This window comes from Oncorhynchus masou, chromosome 6 (assembly GCF_036934945.1).
Source record: "Oncorhynchus masou masou isolate Uvic2021 chromosome 6, UVic_Omas_1.1, whole genome shotgun sequence".
Taxonomy (NCBI): Eukaryota; Metazoa; Chordata; class Actinopteri; order Salmoniformes; family Salmonidae; genus Oncorhynchus; species Oncorhynchus masou.
This window is the reverse complement of record NC_088217.1, coordinates 31,849,258-31,874,825: the sequence shown is the minus strand read 5'-3', so window position 1 is coordinate 31,874,825 and position 25,568 is coordinate 31,849,258. Positions and strand designations below refer to the sequence as shown.

General features: G+C 43.4%; 1 protein-coding gene and 1 long non-coding RNA gene across 3 annotated transcripts in view; both read left to right on the top strand.

Moving 5' to 3' along the window:
• On the top strand, positions 1-1,858 carry LOC135541075 (uncharacterized). The gene is made up of 3 exons (XR_010455911.1): positions 1-49; positions 288-353; positions 1,321-1,858. It is a non-coding gene; the product is annotated as an uncharacterized LOC135541075 (long non-coding RNA).
• Positions 1,859-15,439: 13,581 nt separating this feature from the next.
• Positions 15,440-25,568, top strand: part of LOC135541896 (testis-expressed protein 264 homolog) — a 124,064-nt gene continuing 113,935 nt past the window's right edge. For both annotated transcript variants that reach the window (XM_064968384.1, XM_064968383.1), the window contains exon 1: positions 15,440-16,046. In XM_064968384.1, coding sequence (XP_064824456.1) covers positions 15,789-16,046 — 258 coding nt within the window. In that variant the 5' untranslated portion in view covers positions 15,440-15,788. The remainder of the gene's footprint in view (positions 16,047-25,568) is intronic.

Genomic DNA, 25,568 nt, shown 5'->3' with positions numbered 1-25,568 from the left:
GTAGCTCTCCTCCTGCAATTGTGGTTGCCATGCTCCCACTGGCTGTAAGGTGAATAATACTATTCAGAGTGTTCATGGTGTTTGTGTTCCCTTCTCCTCCTCTCTGTAATATTTACCTGGAGCACACTGATGATGTTCTGAAGGCAGTGGAGGAGATAGCTGGAGAGGGCATCCCTGAGATCCTCAACGCAGTAGCCAAAGACGCCAGCTCTAGAACTTGGCCCACTCTCAACAGGTAGGTCCTGGTACATATGCTTACAACTACCACTCTCTCTCCTGTCCCCAAGGTGAATAAGGGGAGTTATGAAGAGGACGAAGACTGCCTGCTGCCTCAGGAGCAGTCAGTAGATGAGGTACTGGCCATAATGAACTTGTGAAGCTACGAGTTAAATGTAATTTCTAAAATAATTTCTCTCTTTGTTACATATTTGATTGAAACACTATTCTAAATTCCCATAAGGAAAACAGACAAAAGCTTTTATGTGGCGTTTTATAATCTTTAATTTTCTGCAAGCTTTCTGTCTATTGTAATCAAATCAAATTGTATTTGTCACATGCGCCGAATATAACAGGTGTAGACCTTACAGTGAAATGCTTACTTACAAGCCCTTAACCAACAATGCTGTTTTTAGAAAATACCTACAAAAAAATATGGGAAAATAATAACAAATAATTAAAGAGCAGCAGTAAATAACAATAGTGGGGCTATATAAACGGGGTACCGGTACAGAGTCAATGTGTCAATGTGCAGGGGCACCGGTGTCGAGGTAATTATGTACATATAGGTAGAGTTATTATGGCTATGCATAGATAATAACAGAGAGGAGTAGCAGCAGCGTGGGGGGCAATGCAAATAGTCTGGGTAGCCATTTGATAAGCTGTTCAGGAGTCTTATGGCTTGAGGGTAGAAGCTGTTTAGAAGCCTCTTGGCGCTCCGGTAATCTCAAGAACATTTCGATTTGTGGAGGATCCTTGTGTAGTGAATATTTAGGTTTACAGACAGCTGTAAGGGAAATGGGAAGCTGTGTGTGGAACACTGGGCTGATAAGATACGTTGTAGTATTTTTGTTCCTAGCTAATCATTACTGGCTAGATCCAGAAAACAACAGTGAGGCATGTTCAGGCGCACTGAGCCATGTTGTTAGACAGTAGCCTTCTATTCTACACTAAGGGGATGATTTGCTGTACAATACAGCATCCTTCTTAAACACTGCTCAGTTTGTTTATAACACATAGCTACTTCCCCAGCTTCCTCTGTCTAATGCCCTGCTGTGGCAAAATTAGAGAGCTCAAAAACAAATGTTTTACTGTTTCTTTCAGGCCCAGGAGAGTGACTCTGAGGAGAGGAAGAATGGCAACAGGAAGGAAGAGGGGGATAACGATGAAATTGCAGATGACTTGGATAATTAGGACAATGTGTAGGAATACTGTCAACTCTGTGAACTCTTGACCTTTGTGTCAACAAACTCTAACCTTGCTTCACCCATATCCCTTTGCACCCTCAGATAGGAATAGGTCAGGGAGAACCAAGAGAGGATGCCTAGTGCGTTGCTGCCATTGAGAAAATGGACAATTAGGGGATTACTGTGGAAGGAGGGGTCACTATGTTAGTGGATGCTCAAAACGCTGCAAACGGCATTAGAGTGCTGCATTTTTTCAGGCTGAGAAAGGGTCTTATGAAATTGTGACGTTTTGGAAAGCTGTTGAGTGCAGAAAAGTTAGATTTACTTTGAAGATACAGTATGTTGCAATGAAATACTTCAACTGTAAAATATTATTATTCATATATAAGACTCTTTAAATATTTTACAGATTTTCTCTATAAATATGTTAATCAAGTTTAGCATGTTTTAAAGTAACTGCCCAGTTAAAATCTCACTTTCAAAAGTTAACATTCTGTTAACTCATATCCAAATAATGTTGTTGACTCGTCCTATACTCGTATTTGTGGCCAAAGAAACACTTAAAAAAACCCACCTCAAACTTTTTCTCAAACAGACCGTTTTTAAAAATGCATGTTATTTCCTCATAGAATATGTCATCTCCCTTAGGATGAGCTGGCCAATCAGCGCTCTACTAATATTTTTTTATGACTGGTACGGTATACCAGCCTGGTAACATAGACTAGACGCAAATATAGTAAACGTAAATTCGGAACACTCCAATTAGTATGATATGTTACTACCTAAGACAGATGGTTACAAAAGTGGGGTGGGTGGGTAGGGACATAACACAATGTCTAGCAACCCAAAGGTTGCAAGTTCAAATCTCATCACATACAGTGCCTTGCGAAAGTATTCGGCCCCCTTGAACTTTGCGACCTTTTGCCACATTTCAGGCTTCAAACATAAAGATATAAAACTGTATTTTTTTGTGAAGAATCAACAACATTTATTGGAACAACATTTATTGGATATTTCAAACCTTTTTAACAAATCAAAAACTGAAAAATTGGGCGTGCAAAATTATTCAGCCCCTTTACTTTCAGTGCAGCAAACTCTCTCCAGAAGTTCAGTGAGGATCTCTGTTGACCAATGTTGACCTAAACGACTAATGATGATAAATACAATCCACCTGTGTGTAATCAAGTCTCCGTATAAATGCACCTGCACTGTGATAGTCTCAGAGGTCCATTAAAAGCGCAGAGAGCATCATGAAGAACAAGGAACACACCAGGCAGGTCCGAGATACTGTTGTGAAGAAGTTTAAAGCCGGATTTGGATACAAAAATATTTCCCAAGCTTTAAACATCCCAAGGAGCACTGTGCAAGCGATAATATTGAAATGGAAGGAGTATCAGACCACTGCAAATCTACCAAGACCTGGCCGTCCCTCTAAACTTTCAGCCCATACAAGGAGAAGACTGATCAGAGATGCAGCCAAGAGGCCCATGATCACTCTGGATGAACTGCAGAGATCTACAGCTGAGGTGGGAGACTCTGTCCATAGGACAAGAATCAGTCGTATATTGCACAAATCTGGCCTTTATGGAAGAGTGGCAAGAAGAAAGCCATTTCTTAAAGATATCCATAAAAAGTGTCGTTTAAAGTTTGCCACAAGCCACCTGGGAGACACACCAAACATGTGGAAGAAGGTGCTCTGGTCAGATGAAACCAAAATTGAACTTTTTGGCAACAATGCAAAACGTTATGTTTGGCGTAAAAGCAACACAGCCCATCACCCTGAACACGCCATCCCCACTGTCAAACATGGTGGTGGCAGCATCATGGTTTGGGCCTGCTTTTCTTCAGCAGGGACAGGGAAGATGGTTAAAATTGATGGGAAGATGGATGGAGCCAAATACAGGACCATTCTGGAAGAAAACCTGATGGAGTCTGCAAAAGACCTGAGACTGGGACGGAGATTTGTCTTCCAACAAGACAATGATATAAAGCAAAATCTACAATGGAATGGTTAAAAAATAAACATATCCAGGTGTTAGAATGGCCAAGTCAAAGTCCAGACCTGAATCTAATCAAGAATCTGTGGAAAGAACTGAAAACTGCTGTTCACAAATGCTCTCCATCCAACCTCACTGAGCTCAAGCTGTTTTGGAAGGAGGAATGGGAAAAAATTTCAGTCTCTCGATGTGCAAAACTGATAGAGACATACCCCAAGCGACTTACAGCTGTAATCGCAGCAAAAGGTGGCGCTACAAAGTATTAACTTAAGGGGGCTGAATAATTTTGCACGCCCAATTTGTCAGTTTTTGATTTGTTAAAAAAGTTTGAAATATCCAATAAATGTCGTTCCACTTCATGATTGTGTCCCACTTGTTGTTGATTCTTCACAAAAAAATACAGTTTTATATCTTTATGTTTGAAGCCTGAAATGTGGCAAAAGGTCGCAAAGTTCAAGGGGGCGGAATACTTTCGCAAGGCACTGTACATCTTTAGCTTTTTAGCTAATTAGCAACCTTTCAACTACTTAATACTTTTTTAGCTACATTGAAATGACTTAGCATGTTATCTAACCCTTTCCCTAACCCTAAACAACTTAACCCTTTTAGCTAACCCATCTCCATCTCTTGACCATAACCCTTTAACCAAACTCCTAAACTTAACCCTAGTGCCTAAGTCCTAGCCTAGCTAACATTAGCCAGCTAGCTAACGTTATCCACCTAGCTAGAATTCGTAACATATTGTAATGACCTGACTAGATCATAAATGAACAATTGTCCAGACAGAGGCTTGAGTTTGCGAATTGACGGTTTATTAAACCAACTTTACACAGGCTACTGTTTGGGCCGTAGCACACGCCAAAAAGATAACAGATAACCCACAAGCCAAGCGTGACCTTCTCTTGGGAAGCCCAGACGTAAGAGAGAGAGAACAAAGGCTGAACCTGGACTTAACTTCCAATGCTCCACCCCCCTGCCCAACCCCCCTCCACGCCACTCCGCCAACCACCAGGATGCCCGGCATCAGAACATTCCAGGCATTCCCGTGTTTGGCAGATAGCAGGTTGATTGGCATGTCGGACCCCGCGAACACCGGGTACTGGTCAGTACAACACAATCACCTCCTAGCCTAACACATAACACACAGCTGTCTGTGCGGGTCGCTACAAAGCCCCCCCACCACAAAGTCCCTTGTCCCCGAGGGAACAAACAAAGTCTCTGAAGCGACCCGGAGGTCTCCTTTGCCTGCGTGGCTGTGATGGTCGCAGAGTGCCCCTCTGGGAACCAGGGGATGAAGGCAGGGATATGGGGGACAAGGAAGCGGGAATGGGTAATACAGTCCGTGGCTCTGGGGAACCACGCGGTGACACAGGGGGGGAGACAGGGGGAGTGGGCTGTCTGGAGCCTTGTCTGCGGCACCTGAGGGTGGGTGCCTGGAGAATGTCATTGCCAGAGAGGGGAATTGTGGATGTTCCTGGGGTTTGGGGAAAAGAGGCCCCTCTGTATGGGGCTAACCTGTCCCGGTGCAGTGCCACCTTTCTCCCCCTGGGAGGAAGCTGCACCCGGTACACAACCTCCCTACCCTCTCCAGGACACTGCAGGGTCCCACCCAGTGACTGTCCAACTTGGGGCATCTGCCTTTTTTTTCCTTAGGGGGCTGTAGACCCAGACCAGCTCCCCAGCCACAAAGTGCCTTCCCCGGGTGTGCACGTCATAGTTCCTTTTCTGCCTCACACCTGCATTCACCAGCTGCTCTCTGGCGAAGGTGTGGGCTGTCTCCAGGCGGTCCTGGAGTCTCCGGGCATACTCCGGCCCCGGAGGAACATGAGGGCTATCCAGGGGCCGACCAAACGCCATCTCCGCAGGGGTGCGGATCTCTCTCCCCAGCATGAGGAGGGCAGGCGTGCAGGAGGTGGAGTCTTGGACAGCGGAGCGGCATGCCATGAGGAACATAGGCAGGTGCTTGTCCCAGTCACACTGGTGTTTGGAAGAGACTATGGCCAGCTGCTGTCCAAGCGTTTTGTTGAAGCGCTCCACAAGGCCATCACTTTGAGGATGGAGAGGAGTAGTGCGGGTCTTGTGCATACCCAGCCTCTCACACATGGTGGCGAACACACGGGACTCAAAGTTTCTGCCTTGGTCGCTGTGGATGGACTCTGCAGCTCCAAACCTGCTGAACATCCCCGCTGTCAGAAAATATGTCGACGATGGTCTCTGCCTCCTGGTCAGGCAGAGCATAGGCCTCGGGCCATTTTGTGAAATAGTCCATGGCCGTGAGCACCCAGCGGTTTCCACTGTCTGTGGTGGGGAACGGCCCAACTACATCCACTCCCACCCTCTCCATGGGAGCCCCCACTGGGAACTGTTGGAGCTGAGCATGAGAGCGGCCTGGGGGGCCCTTTCTCGCTGTGCAGTTGTCACAGCGGCGACAAAGTCCTCCACATCCCTCTTGTGCTGCCCCCAGTAGAAGCCCTGACGGAGACGGCGCAGTGTTTTTGTGACCCCAAAGTGTCCAGTCCCCACCCCCATGAGTACTCTGGAGCACAGCCTCCCGCAATGCTTTTGGGACCACCACCTGCCACCTCTCCTCTCCCGTAGCTGACTCCTTCCATGCCCGCTGTAGCACGCCATCAGCCAGCCGCAGTCTCTCAAACTTCGACCACAACCCTTTGGTCGCGAGTGAGAGCGCTGTCACCTCTTCCCATGGTGGCCTCACCTGCGCCTCTACCCACTGTAGCACTGGCTGTAGGTCTGTGTCCCGTCCCTGCTGCTGCCGCCATTCAGCCACGTCGACAGTCTGCAGCTCGCAGCAGACAGGCCCGTCGCCCGACACACTGTGGCACAGACACCCTCCTCTGCCCGCAGCTCTCTCTCCCGTCCCTCTCCGTTCACAGTGGCGGCAGCCGTCTGCAGTACAGGGCCGACGGGACATGGCGTCGGCGTTGGAGTGGCGTGCCCCTGCCCTGTGCACCACCGTGAAGTCATACGGCTGAAGTTCCTCCAACCAGCGTGCCACCTGCCCCTCTGGCTCTCTGAAAGACATGAGCCACTGGAGAGCAGAGTGGTCAGTCCTTACAGTAAAGGGCAGACCACCCAGGTAGTACTTGAAGTGTTTTACGGAAGCCACAACAGCCAAGAGCTCCCGCCGGGTGACACAGTAGCGGCGCTCATGTTTGTCAAATGTTTTGCTGAAGTACGCCACCACTCTCTCCCCCTCTGGCCCCACCTGGGCCAGCACCCCACCCATGCCCACATTGCTCGCGTCTGTGTCCAGGATAAAGGGCAAGGTGAGGTCAGGGGGCGAGCACGGGGGCCTCGATCAGTGCACGTTTGAGGGTGTTGAACGCCTCCTCATACTCCACTGTCCAAGTGAAAGCCTTGTCCTTCGGCAGCAGGCGGTTCAGTGGAGCAGCAATGAGAAGCCCCTACAAACCTCCTGTAGTACGAGGCCAGGCCGAGAAAGCTCTTCAGCTGACGCTGGTCGGTGGGGGTGGGCCAGTCTCTGACAGCCCCTACCTTGTCCTCCATGGTGCTGATCCCCTCCTTCCCCACTCGGTGGCCCAAGAAGGACACCTCTCTCCTCATGAAGTGGCACTTCTCGGGGTGGAGCTTCAGACCTGCGGCAGCCACCCTCTCCAGCACACGCCGTAGCGCCCCCAGGGCTGACTGGAAGGAGCTGCCATGGGCCAGGATGTCATCGAGGTATACCAGACACTGCTGTCGGGGGATGCCATATAGCACCCTGACCATCAAACGCTCAAAAGTAGCTGGAGCGTTGCACAGGCCAAAGCACAGGACCTTGAACTGCCAGTGTCCTCTGTTAGTGGAGAACGCAGTTTTGGCTCTGGCCTCTGGGGAGAGGGGCACCTGCCAGTAGCCACTGCGGAGGTCTAGTGAGGAGAACCAGGAGGACCCCCTAACCAGGTCCAGCGACTCATCGATACGTGGTATGGGGTATGAGTCCTTCCTGGTTACCTCATTCAGCCGCCTGTAGTCCGCACAGAACCTCAGCTTGCCCCCTTCTTCGGAACCATGAACTGGCGCCGCCCAGGGGCTGTCTGAGGGCTCAATGAAGTCTGCCCGCTGCATCTCCAACACAGCCTTGTCTGCCGCCTCCTGGCGTGCCAGCAGGATACGGCGGGGACGCATCTTGATGGGTCGAGCATCACCTGTGTTGATCTCATGCTGCACCAGATGAGTCTGACCCACCTCTTCCTCACTCAACGCAAAGCTTTCTCTGAATTCAAACAGCAACTGCCACAACCGTTCCTGCTGCTCGGGGTCAAGACCAACACAGTTCCTCCCCCATATCTCCCTCACTGCAGACAGTGTCCTCTCCTCTCCCATCTGGGGTAGCTGGGCTGGGGGTTGCGGCCCAGGCTCACAGAGGGCTGTGTCATGGAGGTAGCTGGGGAATGTAACACACCGCCGTAGGTGACAGGGGGACTGGGGAAAAGTCACACACAGCTGTGGGGGAGGGGGCGCAGCCATGAGTCTCTGCTGCTTTAACTGTTGGAGTAAAGGGTTTGTTGGGTTGAGTGAATGTGACATTAGGGGGGGCCATGGTGACTTCCGTCCCTCCCTGGAAGCTCAGTGTGCCCCTATTTAGGTCTAACCGGCAGCCTGTGCTCCTAAGAAAGTCCAACCCCAGGATACAAGGGTCCTGCACAGCCGCCACCCACACAGGATGACGCACAGTCCTGCCTCCTACTGTCAGAGTCATTATTCCCTTCCCTTTCATGGGTGCCAGCTCACCTGTGACTGTGCGGAGCTGCACAGTTGTAGGCTCACACTGAGTCCAACCTGGCACAATATCTGGCCTCACCAGGGTTACTGTGGACCCAGTGTCCACCAGGGCGGAGCAGGGCACCCCCTCCACAGTGACAGGGACATGACAAAAATCCCCAACACAGGTCCGGCCCACCACAACAACAGGCTCCATCCGCTTGCCCTCGTCTGCTTCTGGGGGAAGTGGTGCCTTGCTTCCCCGTCTGTGCCGGTGGGCTCCTCCTGAAGATGATGGTGGTTGGGATAGAAAGCCAGGGGTCCGCACTACCCGGTCTATGCGGACCCCGAGCCGTTTCCCTGAGCTCTGGGGGACATGGGGCAATCTCGGCGCAGATGGCCTGGCTGGCCACAACCCCAGCAGACCCTGGGACCAGGGCTTGTGTTTCGTGCCGCCTGTAGCGACACAGCCCGAATGAGTTTTGTCATTTCGGCCACCCAAGCAGGCTTTTCCGGCTCCGGACTGCTCTGCCCCCCAGCTCGCACAGAGGGTGTGTCTCCCTGCACCCCCACCAAAGCCCCAGCTGAAGCCCCAGCCCACACCAGCTCCCTCTCCAAAGCCATCTCCAAGGCTGTCTGCAATGACTCAGGATGAGCCAGCTGGGTCTGTATGCGCAGCTCCGTAGGAGAGAGCGCCTGTATGAACTGGTCCCGTGCTAGCTCGCTCTGCACTGAGGGGGGCATGTGAGCATATGCCCGCCGAGAGAGGCTCTCAATGTCATTAGCTAGCACCCGTAGAGGCTCTCCAGGCTGCCTGCGTCTATTACTCAGTTCGGAGCGCAGTAGCCCGGGCTGTACACACTGTCCATAGCGCTCCTCAGTGCTCCCACTAAAGCACCATAATCATGCCTGTCCTCGGGGCTAATCAATATCAAACAGGCCAGAGCTTCATCCGTGAGGCATAAAGCCAACTGCAGTGCCCTTTCTTCATCCGACCACCCCCTAAAATGAGCTAACAGTTCAAACTGAGCATGAAAAGCTTCCCAATCCGCCTTACCGGAATACTTCGGGGTGTTAACAGATACGGACGCAGCCGGGAACTGGGCGCCGCCATGTTTGTTTACATCCTGAGCCCCAGATTCCTCGTCACGCCGCGTCGACGTCGCCACTCCTGTCTGCCCACCAGAATCCGCGCGAAATACAGTCGACGAAGCACTCATGCCCGCTTCAGCCGCCATCGCTGTAACGTCCTCCCTCAAGCGGCCTCTGCGCTCCGACGCCCTGGCGATCTCCTCAGACAGAACCCCCGACGTCCATTCACACGCACCTCCTTGGCCATAATCGTCCCCTACCTCCACCTTCACTTTCGGATTCCCTCGACGCATTCTCAATCCCCGTTCTCACCTACGGTAGCTAGCCACATAAGTCAGCTAGCTAGCTGGCTAACTTGTATCAACGTTTTTACTTCTGACACCAATGTAATGACCTGACTAGATCATAAATGAATTGTCCAGACAGAATTGTCCAATTGTCCAGACAGAGGCTTGAGTTTGCGAATTGACGGTTTATTAAACCAACTTTACACAGGCTACTGTTTGGGCCGTAGCACACGCCAAAAAGATAACAGATAACCCACAAGCCAAGCGTGACCTTCTCTTGGGAAGCCCAGACGTAAGAGAGAGAGAACAAAGGCTGAACCTGGACTTAACTTCCAATGCTCCACCCCCCTGCCCAACCCCCCTCCATGCCACTCCGCCAACCACCAGGATGCCCGGCATCAGAACATTCCAGGCATTCCCGTGTTTGGCAGATAGCAGGACGCCGGGTACTGGTCAGTACAACACAATCACCTCCTAGCCTAACACATAACACACAGCTGTCTGTGCGGGTCGCTACAATATCATACATTTTGAAAATTTGTAACATATAATATGATTTGTAAATCGTAACATATAATACGAAATAGGTGAAGGACATCCACAAATTACAGAATAATACAAAATGCTCTGAGACCAGGTTGCAGCAGGCCTGGCTACAACTCTGATGATAGAGCTAAATGTGCGCAATTGTTTTGCATGGAATAATAAAAAATGTGTAGATCTGACTACGCTCTTCAAGAGGTGATGCTATTAAAACCAAATAGTTATCATATATAATGTGACGTACTGTATCATTCAAATATATACAAGTTAGTCTTGTTTCCAGTCTCACAAGCTTGATTGATTGCCTGAAACTGTAGTAGATAATGCAATGGGCTCATTTGAGTGGTAAGGCGAAAACAACCAACTGTAGACGAAGGTTGAGGAGTGAAGTTGGGGGAGGTGCATCTGTAACAGCTGAAAGTAGGACACTAACCACATTTCCATCCACAGTTTTGCGAGTAAAGTCATACTGTATATTTAAAAAATCACACCGTATATAAAAAAATCACGACAGCTGTGATACAAAAGAAAGACGTTTCGGTAGAATTTGATAAATGCCAAAATAAAATTTGTTTGCTCGATATGGTTGGATATTTTTGTGTCTAAAATTAATATTGCGAGAAAGGTCGGCGGAAACTCCTTTATGCGCAAATATGAATATAATCACCATCATATTTAAGTAAAGTTAGTCACACGATATGGTGTGTGTTGTCCTCCCACTACGACTCAGGAAACCAAGTAGTTTATTAGGCTACAGATGAAATTATGTATGATGGACTTCACAGGGTGGTGAATGTGCACAGTGATCTTGATGCTCCATTACAATAAATATCGAGGTTCTTATTCTGGTTACATGATGATCGATGCGTAAATATTCTGGCTCTTATCCATAATAATCTCATCATGTAGACTAGCCTACCCGCACTGTATCTGCGAGCTGTTGGCTACAGCGCATGTGCCAAAACCATAGTAGGTACATTTGTTATTAAACTCATCAGTTTTGTGACTAAACTATCGATAGGGTTGAAAATGCGATGCAAACATTTAACTTTAGATTTTGAAAACTTCAGTGAGAAGTCAATTTCGTGTGCACTGTCATCATGCACAGATTTTTATCCGCAACAAGTCCATGAAGTTGAAACACCATTGGTGAGAAAATGTACATGTTTTCATTATGCGGATTCTAGAATATTCGCATGAAAATCTGTCGCCAATTGGATGGAAACCTGGCTACTGATGTGGTTTTCCAACAAGGCTAAGTACAACATGGCAGTGTTGCCATTGTTTATGAAAGTTGTTCTTCATGTCGAAATAAATGTCTCTAATCCCCATAAAACACTTAACTTGCAGTTGACTGTAGTGAAAAATTCTTGACCTTTGATCAAAATAATTTTTGTAAAGTTCATGCAGTCGACATGTAATTGCAATTATGCTAATTTTTATCCCCATAATGCAACACTTTGAAAGGCGGTGACCAACAATGACAAAAGTGATCAGCTCAACACGCCCCATTATTAAATTATTATTATTAAACACGCTCATTATTAAATAATGATATAGTTAAATTTGAGGTTAAAGATCTGCTCTCACACTTTTGGGAAAGGGCTTGTGAAGAAAAATCTTATTGCAAGAACTGGGAGCTCTTTAAATTTGAGGTGCCCAAATATCTTAGAAAATATGGTAGTAATCTTGCTAATATCAGCTGAGGAGGAAAAGGTGATCATTAAGATAACTTCCCTTTCTCAGAGGTCCCCAACCGACCTCTTGGGGGAGGAGAAGATGGAACTAATTGAGTTACAAAATAAACTGGATAATATATATAGATTAAAAGCAGAAGGAGCCTTTATTAGATCTAGGAAAAATGGATTGAGGAGGGAGAACAGAATTCATCCTATTTCTTTAAACTTGAGAAATTTCACTCTAAAAATAACACTATCCATAAGTTAAACATTGATGGTGTTATTACAGATGACCAAAAATTAATTGCTAAATACTGTAGCAATTTTGACAGAAAATTGTATAGTTCAACGTACTGTCAGGAATCCACAGATATGTTTTTTAACTCAATGAATAATGTTCACTCTATCAGTGATATAGAATCTAAACAGTGTGATGAACCCATCAAAGTTGAAGAGATTATAGAGTCTATCAAACATCTAAAGAACAATAAATCACCAGGTGTTGATGGAATTACATCAGAATTTTACAAATTATTTTCTGAACAAGTAGCTCCCTTCCTATTTGAAGTATTTTTTAGAGAGTATTAAAAACAATGTTCTCCCTCCTACAATGAGTCAGGGGTTAATAACACTGATACCTAAGCCTAAAAAATAAGTGCTGCTCCTTGATAACTGGCGTCCAATTTGTCTTCTTAATAATGACTATAAGATATTAGCCTTAATACTTGCAAAAATAATTAAAGAAGTCCTGGATGCAATCATTGATGAAAGACAGTCTGGCTTCATGAGGAACAGACATATTTCTAACAACGTCAGACTAGTATTAGACGTACTTGACTACTCAGACCTAATAACTGAGGATAGCTTCATATTATTTTTTGATTTTTATAAAGCATTTGACACAGTAGAGCATCAGTTTCTCTTCCACTCCATTGAGAGACTTGGCTTTGGGGATTTTTTCTGTAAGGCTATTGAGACTCTCTGTGCAAATGGTAACAGCTCTATCAAATTGAAATATTGCACCTCACCTAGATTTGAGTTAAAGAGAGGAATTAGGCAAGGTTGTCCTATCTCTCCATACCTGTTTTTATTAATCACCCAACTTCTTGCAAATTCTTTAAATAATCGTCCTGTACAAGGTATTTCCATAGCTGGTAAGGAAATTATTATAAGCCAGCTGGCTGACGATACTACATTTTTTCTGAAAGACGCTAACCAAATTCCCATATCGATCAATGTGATACAATCGTTTTCCAAAGCGTCTGGTCTATATCTTAACATTAATAAATGTGAACTCATAGCTGTCAAAGATTGTGTGACCCCTTCATTTTATGGTATTCCAATAAAAGACAAACTTACATATTTAGGCATAACCATTACAAAGGATCAGAAGTCTAGAGGCTTACTAAATTTTAACCCTCTTATTAAAAAACCCCAGAAGAAACTAAATCAATGGCTACAGAGGGACTTATCTTTAAAAGATAGAGTCCTAATAACCCAGGCTGAAGGTATCTCTAGACTAACATATGGCGCTCTATCTTTATATCTTGACAGTAAAATAAGCAAGGAGATAGACCAGATGCTTTTAAACTTTCTGTGGAGAAACCGTACCCATTACATTAGGAAAACTGTTGTAATGAACACTTATGAGAATGGTGGACTGTATTTTCTGGACTTTACTACTTTAAATAATACATTTTAGATCAATTGGATAAAACAATTCCAAAGAAGACCCACTTCTATCTGGAATTGTATTCCTCATCATGTCTTCTCTACTTTTGGTGGCCTTAACTTCATGTTGTTTTGCAATTATAATATTGATAAAGTTCCAGTGAAACTTTCTGCTTTTCATTGGCAGGTTTTCTTGTCATGGCCCTTAAGTTATAAACACAATTTTTCTCCACACAGATATTATATATGGAATAATCGGGATATATTGTATAAAAATACCTCTCTGTTTTAGAATATTGGTTCCAAAATAATATCCTATTGGTGAGCCAACTGGTAAATGCAGAGGGTCTTTTACTCAGTTATAAAGAATTCTTATCACGTTACAAGGTCCCTGTAACACCTAAAGATTTTGCAATTGTTTTAGATGCCATTCCCTCAGGTGTTGCTCTGTTATTCAGGAACATGTCAAGACCTGACCCCTCAGAGCCTACCTTCTCTTGACCCCGTTGACTCATCAGTAGGAAAGATTTGTTTCTCTTTTGGTCCATTCAACAACAGAGCGATACGATCCTTGTTTCAGCAGGATGTTGTATCTATACCTTATGTCATGCCTTATTGGAATGGATTTATTGATAATATCTGTTGGAAAAAAGTTTGGATGTTGCCACACACATACCTACTTGTTAACTAAATTAAGGAAGTTTCCTTTAAAATTATTCATAAATATTATCATGCCAACCACTATATGAAGAAGTTTAAGGAAAACATCAGCTCAAATTGCTCCTTTTGTAATGACCACCCAGAAACAGTTTTGCATCTTTTTTGGCATTGTATGCATGTAAGAAAACTGTGGCAAGACATCAGTAGGTTTATAATTGAACACATTTATGAAGATTTTACACTATTGTGAAGAGATGTACTGTTTGGATTCTTTACATACAATAGAAATAAGCTGAAACATTTTACGTAATTCATTTCATTATTCTTTTGGCCAAATTTCATACACACAAATGTAAATTTACAAACAGAAAACCACATTTTTGTACCCTACAAAAATAAATTGAACTGTATTTTAAGACGGTTAAATGCTCTACTAACAAAAAAAGCTGTTAGAATTGTAAGTATATGCATGTCCCTTAAGGTCCTTGTGTAATTGTAATGTGATATTGTACCCCCTAGCTCGATTTTCTATTGTTTGTAAACTATGTATGCTTGTGTTCCCTCATGTGCTTTATGTATTGATTTGTTGTTAATAATAATAATAAAATAAAAAAATGAAAAACACGCCCCATATACTCATCTCTTTGGTCAGGGAACCTACGAAGTTTACACAACCATCCATAACAGTATGAGGCTGTAGTCTCGTGGTAATATATTTTAGCTACTTTAAAATAAATGGCACCTGGACTAGCCAACCAGCCGATTGATAATGTAATAATAATTCACACAATAATGCACAAATGTTATGTTATTTGTTATGATTATAGCTTCGTCGAAAAGGGACACCCCTTCATACGAGGCTAGATGGTTTATCCGGGAAGCATGTTCCTGTGTTTAGGGAAATAAACGATGTTAGGCTATATAACACCACCGTCCTACCACAGATGAGCAATGAGCCAGATATCTCACAGGATGTATACATGTGAAGCATCCTGTTGGCGTTTCAACTCACTACCAAATATGATGAGGAGGAAGCCCAGCGGCCGGCAGTGGGAGAAGATGGAGCGAGATGGATTTTGGCCAAGATTCTGCAAATGTTCTCATCGATGAAACATTTGATCTGCATATAGTTTTCTGTTTCCTAAACTAAAATTGGTAACAAACAGAGTGGTATGCGTTTCGTTTAATGTACCCTTTGCCAAGGTTTCTAAAAATTGCGATGTTTAAAAGGTGTGCAAGAGCGGGCTTATTGTTATTGCACATGCGCAGTTCAGAGTAGGCGTTCCCTAACGAAAATATGCAAATACATTCTAAAACGCGCCAATAGGATCTCACTAGCTTGTGCTTGGCTCTGCCCACCTCCGTGCTTGTGCTGCAGACTATGATTAATTTGCTCCATTGGAAACGACAGGCTCTGGTCTATCTTGGGTTAGTTATAAAAATCTTTCGTCCTACCTTCAGTTATCACGGAAAATCGTATGAATGCAAACAACAGTTCTACGGATTATTCTCGTTTTTACATCACAAGCAATTCATATGCATCTTCTTTTCAAATCTCGGGGATATCTTATTCATGACGTTTGCGCTTTGTAGTTTGTAGACTGTCCGCAAATTTGTACATTCCGAGGAGGCTCTTCTTGACACTTCATATAGAGCTTGACATAATCAAAATAGAACGTTTCACTTGGAAGAGGTTGAGTTGCATCAGTGGCATCAGTGTTAGTGTAGAAAATGTCTGACTCTATTATTTTAGCACTGATAGTGTTTCTCATCTTGTGTTTGATTGTAACGGTGGTTGCAGCTGTTGTGTACTCTGGGCTGTTCACTGAGGTCAATATCAAGACAGGGTCGCCTTATATCAAAAACGTTACTATTGCCTACAAATTCCATAAAGGACCGCATAAAGACTGTGGTGCAGCCTTCACAGAGACTGTCAGTATTGGGCCAAAGCTCAATACCATCCGTGTGTCCTACGATGACTCCACAGAGGTAAGGCACCTGAAGTGTGTGTGTGTGTGTGTGTGTGTGTGTGTGTGTGTGTGTGTGTGTGTGTGTGTGTGTGTGTGTGAGAGAGAGAGAATAACTGATATAAATAAACTGTCCTCACTTTCAGATGTTTTCTCACTGGCCACTCTTTTCAAAGGGACATGCCTTGAATCCAGAGAGCTGAATGTGAATTCTGATTTGGGAGCATTAATAAAGTCAGCTGTACAATGCCACGTTGCACAGCTGATGATTTCCCCCCTATTGTGGTTCCAGTTTACTTTGGTATTAGCATACAACTGACTCATAAATGTCAAAGAGATGGGCAAGTCCTCCCTCCCATGGGTCAGATGAGAATGGAACTTATGACACTAAATATAGTCTAGTAAGTACACCCTGACTAGTATTTATGCAGTTCTGTTCATTTTCATTTATAGTGCTTGCGGGGAATTTCTTCTGACACAGTGGCTGTAAGAACAAACTGTCTTGAGGGTTGTTCCTAGGCCAGTGTCAGGCCTCCTTCTCGATGCCCCACTGTTTAGTAATTTTACTCTGCAACAGTTCGTGGAGTATCATGGTTACATCCTTGTTAATATTTTACTATATCTGTACTTTAATGCACCACTATAAATATACAGCTGGGAACTGTATTTTGATTCAGTCCTTACGTGAGCCTGGGTGTTTAGTCAACAAGCTGTGGCAGCCACACAACAGCTGCCTGTTAGATAGGATCTCAGTACACATCTAGGCTAACTGATGATAAGGGCTGAACACAGGCTGGGCGGCAAGTGGGACGGGCTGGCTATGCTCATGTGACCCAATGGTAATAGGAGCAGACAGACTACAAGAGAAACAGGTTGAAGATTACATTTGTGATGTGAAATTCCTGCAAGACCAGGATTGAAAGTAAGCCAGGACGGTAAGGCATACCGGCAAAATAAATAGTTGGGGTACACCATACCGGTAAAAGATGAGCCTATCACAATAATTAAAACATACACTGCGTGTACAAAACATTATGAATATGTCATGAAAATAGCATGAACTGACCAGGTGAATCAAGGTCAAAGCTATGATCCCTTATTGATGTCTCTTGTCAAATCCACTTCAATAAGTGTAGATAAAGGGGTGGAGATGGATTTTGAGAAGCCTTGAGACAATTGAGACATGGATTGTGTATGTGTGCCAATCAGAGGGTGAATGGGCAAGAGAAAAGATTTAAGTGCGTTTGAACAGGGTATGGTAGTAGGTGCCAGGCACACTGGTTTGAGTGTGACAAGAACTGCAACACTGCTAGGTCTTTCACATTCAACAGATTCTCGTGTGTATCAAGACTGGTCCCCTACCCAAAGGACATCCAGCCAACTTGACACAACTGTGGGAAGCATTGGAGTCAACATGGGCCAGCATCCCTGTGGAATGCTTTCGACCCCTTGTAGAGTCCATGCCCCATTGAATTGAGGTTGTTCTGAGGGAAAAAGGGAGGGGTGGAACTCAATACTAGGAAGGTGTTCTTAATGTTTTGTACACTTGGTGTATATTCCAAGAAAACTGTAGGCTATTACGCTATTTATCATTACTGTATGTCAGTCGGATGAAAAATGAGCGAATAGACTTGTGGAATATGTTCCAAAATGCGGCATGGTTCAATGATAACACTGACATTTTGTCAAGGCAAAGATGAGTGGCCGAGACAGTCGCCCGCGGACAGAAGTGTACGCATTAATTCATGTTACAAAACCTGTGTAGGCCTAATGAATAACAATCACCAAATTTCATTCAAAACACTTTTTGGTGTTTTGAAAGGGATGTCTCTTTGGCAGAATTATTTGAGTGTTGTAGCCTAGTAGTTGGAATAGTAGACTAACTGAAGTCTGGACACTGACTGTAGGCCTCACATTAGGGCTGGGCGGTATACTGTGTTTTATGATATTTCGGTATTGATGCAGGGACCGGTTTGGGTTTTTACTCTACCTTCTATACCGGTATTTGAATATTTAGTTTGTTAAATGTGATATGCCATGTGTAATGTCAATTTTTATAGTTTACTTCGCTACTTGAGTCATCTCTTTCTCTCCATGCTACTTTCCACACAGACCTAGCCACGCCCCCTGTCACTCAAGGAGCACATTTGATGATTTGATGACACAGACCTAGCCAAAACACTTGCTTTCAGTCTGCATGGTTAATGCAGCACATGCAAGAATGTTGATGACAACAATGCTGTTTTCACATTGCTTCATAATATAAATCCACTAGCGTTCTATAATGACACTATTAGTTTGTGTTTCTTACATCAGCAAACAGCTAGTTTGTCTTTTCTTAGCAAGTTGCCCTAAATCTTGTGAGATGCTAATTGCTAGCTAATAAATGTACTGAGTAAGAGCAAACGTAGCTAGCTAATACAGCCTGATAATACCAGTGATGGTGTAGATCTAAATCAGCATGTTGTTTATGCAACAGTATATTCTTAATCAAAGAGGAATATGCAAAGCAAGAATATGTTAGTTACATGAAGTAGCTATGAGAAAACATGTAATGTAGCCAAAGCCTATAGGATCCCCTAGGGAACACTTATCAACACTTTAGTTCCTACCCTGTCACAATAACTCCTCCTCCAGGAATTTTAATTAGTTGGCATCTCAAACAAGACTGTTTTCAAAGTGCCCACTATTATATTCTAACTATAGAATTGTAATAGTCATTCTATTTCCATGATTCCAACAGTTTTGCTGTAATTCGTAAGTCAAATTGCAATTGCAACATATGGTTAAAAAAAAGTCCTGGATTATTTGCCCATATCGTGCAGCCCTACGTAGCAGTGTGGAATTTCTCAATTGAGCAGTGGTGTAAAGTACTTTAAGTAAAAATACTTTCAAGTACTACTTACATTTACATTTAAGTCATTTAGCAGACGCTCTTATCCAGAGCGACTTACAAATTGGTGAATTCACCTTCTGACATCCAGTGGAACAGCCACTATACAATAGTGCATCTAAATCATTTAAGGGGGGTGAGAAGGATTACTTTATCCTATCCTAGGTATTCCTTGAAGAGGTGGGGTTTCAGGTGTCTCCGGAAGCTGGTGCTTGACTCCGCTGTCCTGGCGTCGTGAGGGAGTTTGTTCCACCATTGGGGGGCCAGAGCAGCGAACAGTTTTGACTGGGCTGAGCGGGAACTGTACTTCCTCAGTGGTAGGGAGGCGAGCAGTCCAGAGGTGGATGAACGCAGTGCCCTTGTTTGGGTGTAGGGCCTGATCAGAGCCTGGAGGTACTGCGGTGCCGTTCCCCTCACAGGTCCGTAGGCAAGCACCATGGTCTTGTAGCGGATGCGAGCTTCAACTGGAAGCCAGTGGAGAGAGCGGAGGAGCGGGGTGACGTGAGAGAACTTGGGAAGGTTGAACACCAGACGGGCTGCGGCGTTCTGGATGAGTTGTAGGGGTTTAATGGCACAGGCAGGGAGCCCAGCCAACAGCGAGTTGCAGTAATCCAGACGGGAGATGACAAGTGCCTGGATTAGGACCTGCGCCGCTTCCTGTGTGAGGCAGGGTCGTACTCTGCGGATGTTGTAGAGCATGAACCTACAGGAACGGGCCACCGCCTTGATGTTAGTTGAGAACGACAGGGTGTTGTCCAGGATCACGCCAAGGTTCTTAGCGCTCTGGGAGGAGGACACAATGGAGTTGTCAACCGTGATGGCGAGGTCATGGAACGGGCAGTCCTTCCCCGGGAGGAAGAGCAGCTCCGTCTTGCCGAGGTTCAGCTTGAGGTGGTGATCCGTCATCCACACTGATATGTCTGCCAGACATGCAGAGATGCGATTCGCCACCTGGTCATCAGAAGGGGGAAAGGAGAAGATTAATTGTGTGTCGTCTGCATAGCAATGATAGGAGAGACCATGTGAGGTTATGACAGAGCCAAGTGACTTGGTGTATAGCGAGAATAGGAGAGGGCCTAGAACAGAGCCCTGGGGGACACCAGTGGTGAGAGCGCGTGGCGAGGAGACAGGTTCTCGCCACGCCACCTGGTAGGAGCGACCTGTCAGGTAGGACGCAATCCAAGCGTGGGCCGCGCCAGAGATGCCCAACTCGGAGAGGGTGGAGAGGAGGATCTGATGGTTCACAGTATCGAAGGCAGCCGATAGGTCTAGAAGGATGAGAGCAGAGGAGAGAGAGTTAGCTTGTCTTTACTACTTTTTTACTTAAGTAGTAGTAGTATTTTTTGTTGTTGTTGGTATCTGTACTTTACTTCACTATTTTTATTTTTGACAACTACGCTACATTCCTAAATAAAATACTGTACTTTTTACTCCATTCATTTACCCTGACACCCAAAAGTACTCATTACATTTTAAATGCTTAGCAGGACAGGAAAATTGTCAAATTCACGCATTTGTCAAGAGAACATCCCTGGTCATCTACTGCCTCTGATCTGGAGGACTCACTAAACACAAATGCTTTGTCTGTAAATTATGTCTGAGTGTTGGAGTGTGCCCCTGGCTATCTGTAAATACAAAAGAAACAAGAAAATGGTGCCATCTGGTTTGCTTAATATAAGGAAATTAAAATTGTTTGATACTTAAGTACATTTTATCAATTACATTTACTTTGGATACTTAAGTATATTTTAAACCATGTACTTTTATACTTTTACTCAATTAGTATTATACTGTGTGACTTTCACTTTTAATTGAGTAATTTTCTATTAACATATCTTTACTTTTACTCAAGTATGACAATTGGGTACTTTTTCCACCACTGCAATTGAGTGCAGGAAATGAAGAAATAATACAAGTGCTGAAATTTGTTTTAGTTGAATTGAAAAGTATTAAAAAATCAGAATGGAGAAAGACTCTTAGAATGTACAGCTGAAGTCAGAAGTTTAAATACACCTTAGCCAAATACATTTAAACTCAGTTTTTCACAATTCCTGACATTTAATCCTAGTAAAAATACCCTGTCTTAGGTCATTTAGGATCACCACTTTATTTTTAAGGATGTGAAATGTCAGAATCATAGTAGAGAGAATTATTTATTTCAGCTTTTATTTCTTTCATCACATTCCCAGTGGGTCAGAAGTTTACATACACTCAATTAGTATTTGGTTGCATTGTCTTTAAATTGATTAACTTGGGTCAAACATTTCAGGTAGCCTTCCTCAAGCTTCCCACAATAAGTTGGGTGAATTTTGGCCCATTCCTCCTGACAGAGCTGGTGTAACTGAGTCCGATTTGTAGGCCTCCTTGCTCGTACATGTTTTTTTCTGTTCTGCCCACACATTTTCAATAGGATTGAGGTCAGGGCTTTGTGATGGCCACTCCAATACCTTGACTTTGCTGTCCTTAAGCCATTTTTCCACAACTTTGAAAGTTTGCTTGGGGTCTTTGTCCATTTGGAAGACCCATTTGTGTCCAAGCTTTAACTTCCTGACTGATGTTGCTTCAATATAACCACCAAATTTTCCATCCTAATGATGACCTCTATTTTGTGAAGTGCACCAGTCCCTCCTGCAGCAAAACACCCCCACAACATGATGCTGCCACCCCTGTGCTTCATGGTTGGGATGGTGTTTTACGGCTTGCAAGCCTCCCCCTTTTTCCTTCAAATATAACAATGGTCATTATGGCCAAACAGTTCTATTTTTGTTTCATCAGACCAGAGGCCATTTCTCCAAAAAGTATGATCTTTGTCCCCATGTGCAGTTGCAAACCGTAGTCTGGCTTTTTTATGGTGGTTTTGGAGTAGTGGCTTCTTCCTTGCTGAGTGGCCTTTCAGGTTGTGTCAAAATAGGACTCGTTTTACTGTGGATGTAGATACTTTTGCACCCGTTTCCTCCAGCATCTTCACAAGGTCCTTTGCTGTTGTTCTGGGATTGATTTGCACTTTTCGTACCAAATTACATTAATCTCTAGGAGACAGAATGCGTCTCCTTCCTGAGCGGTATGACAGCTGCTTGGTCCCATGGTGTTTATTCTTGCATACTATTGTTTGTACAGATGAATGTGGTAACATCAGCCGTTAGGAAATTACTCCCAAGGATGAACCAGACTTGTGGAGGTCTACAATTTGTTTTCTGAGATCTTGGCTGATTTCTTTTGATTTCCTCATGATGTCAAGCAAAGAGGCACTGAGTTTGAAGTTTGAAATGGATCCACAGTGTCATGACGTTGCCCTCTATGGGTATAGCAAGCCCCATCCCCCTCTCCCTGCCTCCTTCAACTAGGCTGCTGTGGTCACAGAGAGGTCGTAAATTCCTGATGAGAAGACCCTGTCACATGGCCACACAGTTTAAGAGGCGGAGTGAATTGGCATAGAGAACAAAGGAATTTCTTCCACCTCACAGAACTTGAGGTCCGAACAAATTTCATGTTCCGGACAATGTATAAAAGATCGGTGAAGAATCCAGCTACGAACTGGTCCATTTGTTACATTTTTGGGAAGCTCATGGGAGACCCATTACCATAACGCTCTTTAATAGCCTCAGATATGAGGTTTACATCTAATTGTTGTATAAGATGAATGAGTGAGTATGATACTGTTTACACAATTTTACAATGTGATTTTTGAACTGTTTAATGAAGGAAAATCCAATTCCCTTTTGAGTTTAACAAAATCAGAGGACCACCCCCTGAGCCCAGTTAGGGTCAGGCATCCTGGGACAGCCCCTTTTCTGCAATTCCGAATAAAACCTAACTTTGAGAAATTATCATGTTTTTCTCCATTAGGAGAGGACGAAGGTTGTAGACCATTGCTGAATCTTTTAACCAAACTACGTGGTTAAACTCTTAGACTATCGATACCGACATAATAAGAACAAGTCTTTGATATTAATTACTAGTCTGCAGCTAGGAATTTGGTATCATTGAACGCGAAGAACGACAACCGCCAAAAACATCCATTCTATAATGAATGAAGGAATGTCACTCTGAACAATCCACTATAACCACAATCAAGAGAGAGACGGACAATTCTACAAAAGAAACAAACTTTTCACCAGCGATCAAGACGACACACTGAGCATAAATATATATATATTGATTGCAATTTTTCCCGAATGAGTGAGCGTGCAAAGGATGCGATGCCGGTTTAGCCCACTAGGGCACATTCCCTTATCATTTCTTATAACCATATTTATTTATGCATTTCTGTGAATTACTTAGTAATAAATGATTTAAGACAATTGATGTATGGATGACTCATAGTGAAGATTGGTTCGTGCAGATAACCAATAATTTACGATGTTTGGAATGAGACTAACGTGAGGTAAAATAAATAATTAATTAATCAGAAGACTATTGATCAGATATGAAAAGATCTGAAAGGTTATATTGGGAAATTATATCTTTGTAATCTGAATATTTTCCTTGGTGCCCCGACTTCCTAGTTAATTACGGTTTCATGATTAATCAGTCTAATCGCGTAATACTAACTACAGAGAATCTTTGATAAAATTAAGTCTTCAATTTAATGATAGTAAAGACACGACAATAGGTGCACCTCCAATTGATTGAATTGTCAATTAGCCTATCAGAAGCTTCTAAAGCCATGACATAATTTTCTGGAATTTTCCAAGCTGTTTAAAGGCACAGTGAACTTAGTGTATGTAAACTTCAGACCCACTGGAATTGTGATACAGTGAATATTAAGTGAAATTATGTCTGTAAACAATTGTTGGAAAAATTGACTTGTGTCATGCACAAAGTAGATGTCCTAACCAACTTGCCAAAACTAGTTTGTTAACAAGAAATTTGTGGAGTGGTTGAAAAATGAGTTTTTGTGACTCCAACCTAAGTGTATGTAAACTTCAGACTTCAACTGTATGTGTTGCCACCCTATGATTATTCAGTACTCATAAAGGAAATTTAGAAAACTAAAAATATTGTCATACCGTGCAATTAAAAAAAAAACATACCGTGATATTGCAAAAATATTATATCGCCCAGCCCAGCCCTCACATTTTATATTTTATTTATTAGGATCCCAATTAGCGGACGCCAATGGCGACAGCTCGTCTTACTGGTATCCGAAACATAGTGAAAAATATATTAAAGATCAAATAATTTCCAATTTAAAAACATTAACATGTAGTGTGTGTGCATTTATCAGTTAAACATCCATACATCCCTACATACACACAACAAGTAGGTCACATTGGGGAGAGGGCTTGTGCCGTCAGGTGTTGCTTTATTAGTTAAAAAACAAACAAGTTTTGCTGTTCACTTGCGCTATATAAGATGGGAGTTCCATGCACTCATGGCTCTGAAATAATATTTTGCGTTTCGTTGTGAAAAAAACCCCCATGGTGGCACATAAGTAAGTGTCCGTGTGTCCGTGCTGTTTGTAAGTTGACTATGCACACAATTTAGAATTTCCAACACATTCATGTTTCTTAGAAAAAAAGAAGTGACGCTGTCAGTCTTGCCTCAACTCTTAGCCAAGAGAGACTGGCATGTGCAGTATTAATATCAGCCCGCTCTGTTCTGGGCCAGCTGCAGCTTAACTAGGTCTTTCTTTGCAGTACTTGACCATATGACTAAACTATAATCAAGATAAGATAAAACTAGAGCCTGCAGGACTTGCTTTGTTGAGTGTGGTGTCAAAAAAGCAGAGCATCTCTTTATTACAGACAGGCCTCTCCCCAACTTTACAACCATTGAATCTATATGTTTTGACCACGACAGTTTAACACTAAGTACTTTAGTCTCCTCAACTTGTTCAACAGCCACAATATTATTTTTGGATGCAATGTTCAGACATTCACAGAAGTAGCTACAGCATAACACAATCTTACAAACCAGACAATGTAGACCACATTTGTTTAGTTTTTTTCAATTTCTTTTTATTAACAACAAATCAATACATAAAGCACATGAGGGAACACAAGCATACATAGATTACAAACAATGGAAAATCGAGCTAGGGGGAACAATATCACATTACATTACACAAGGACCTTAAGGGACATGCATATACTTACAATTCTAACAGCTTTTTTGTTAGTAGAGCATTTAATCGTCTTAAAATACAGTTCAATTTCTTTTTGTAGGGTACGAAAATGTGGTTTTCTGTTTTGTCAATTTACATTTGTGCATATGAAATTTGGCCAAAATAATAATGAAATGAATTACATAAATGTTTCAGCTTATTTATATCGTATGTAAAGACTCCAAGCAATACATCTCTCCACAATAGTGTCAAATCTTCATAAATGTGTTCAATTATAAATCTACTGATGTCTTGCCACAGTTTTCTTACATGAATACAATGCCAAAAAGATGCTACACTGTTTCTGGGTGGTCATTACAAAAGGAGCAATTTCAGTTGATGTTTTTCTTAAACTTCTTCATATAGTGGTTGGCAGGATAATATTTATAAATAATTTTAAAAACAATTTCCTTTAACAAGTAGGTATGTGTGTGGCAACATCCAAACTTTTTTCCAACAGATATTATCAATAAATCCATTCCAATAAGGCATGACATAAGGTATAGATATAACATCCTGCTGAAACAAGGATCGTATCGCTCTGT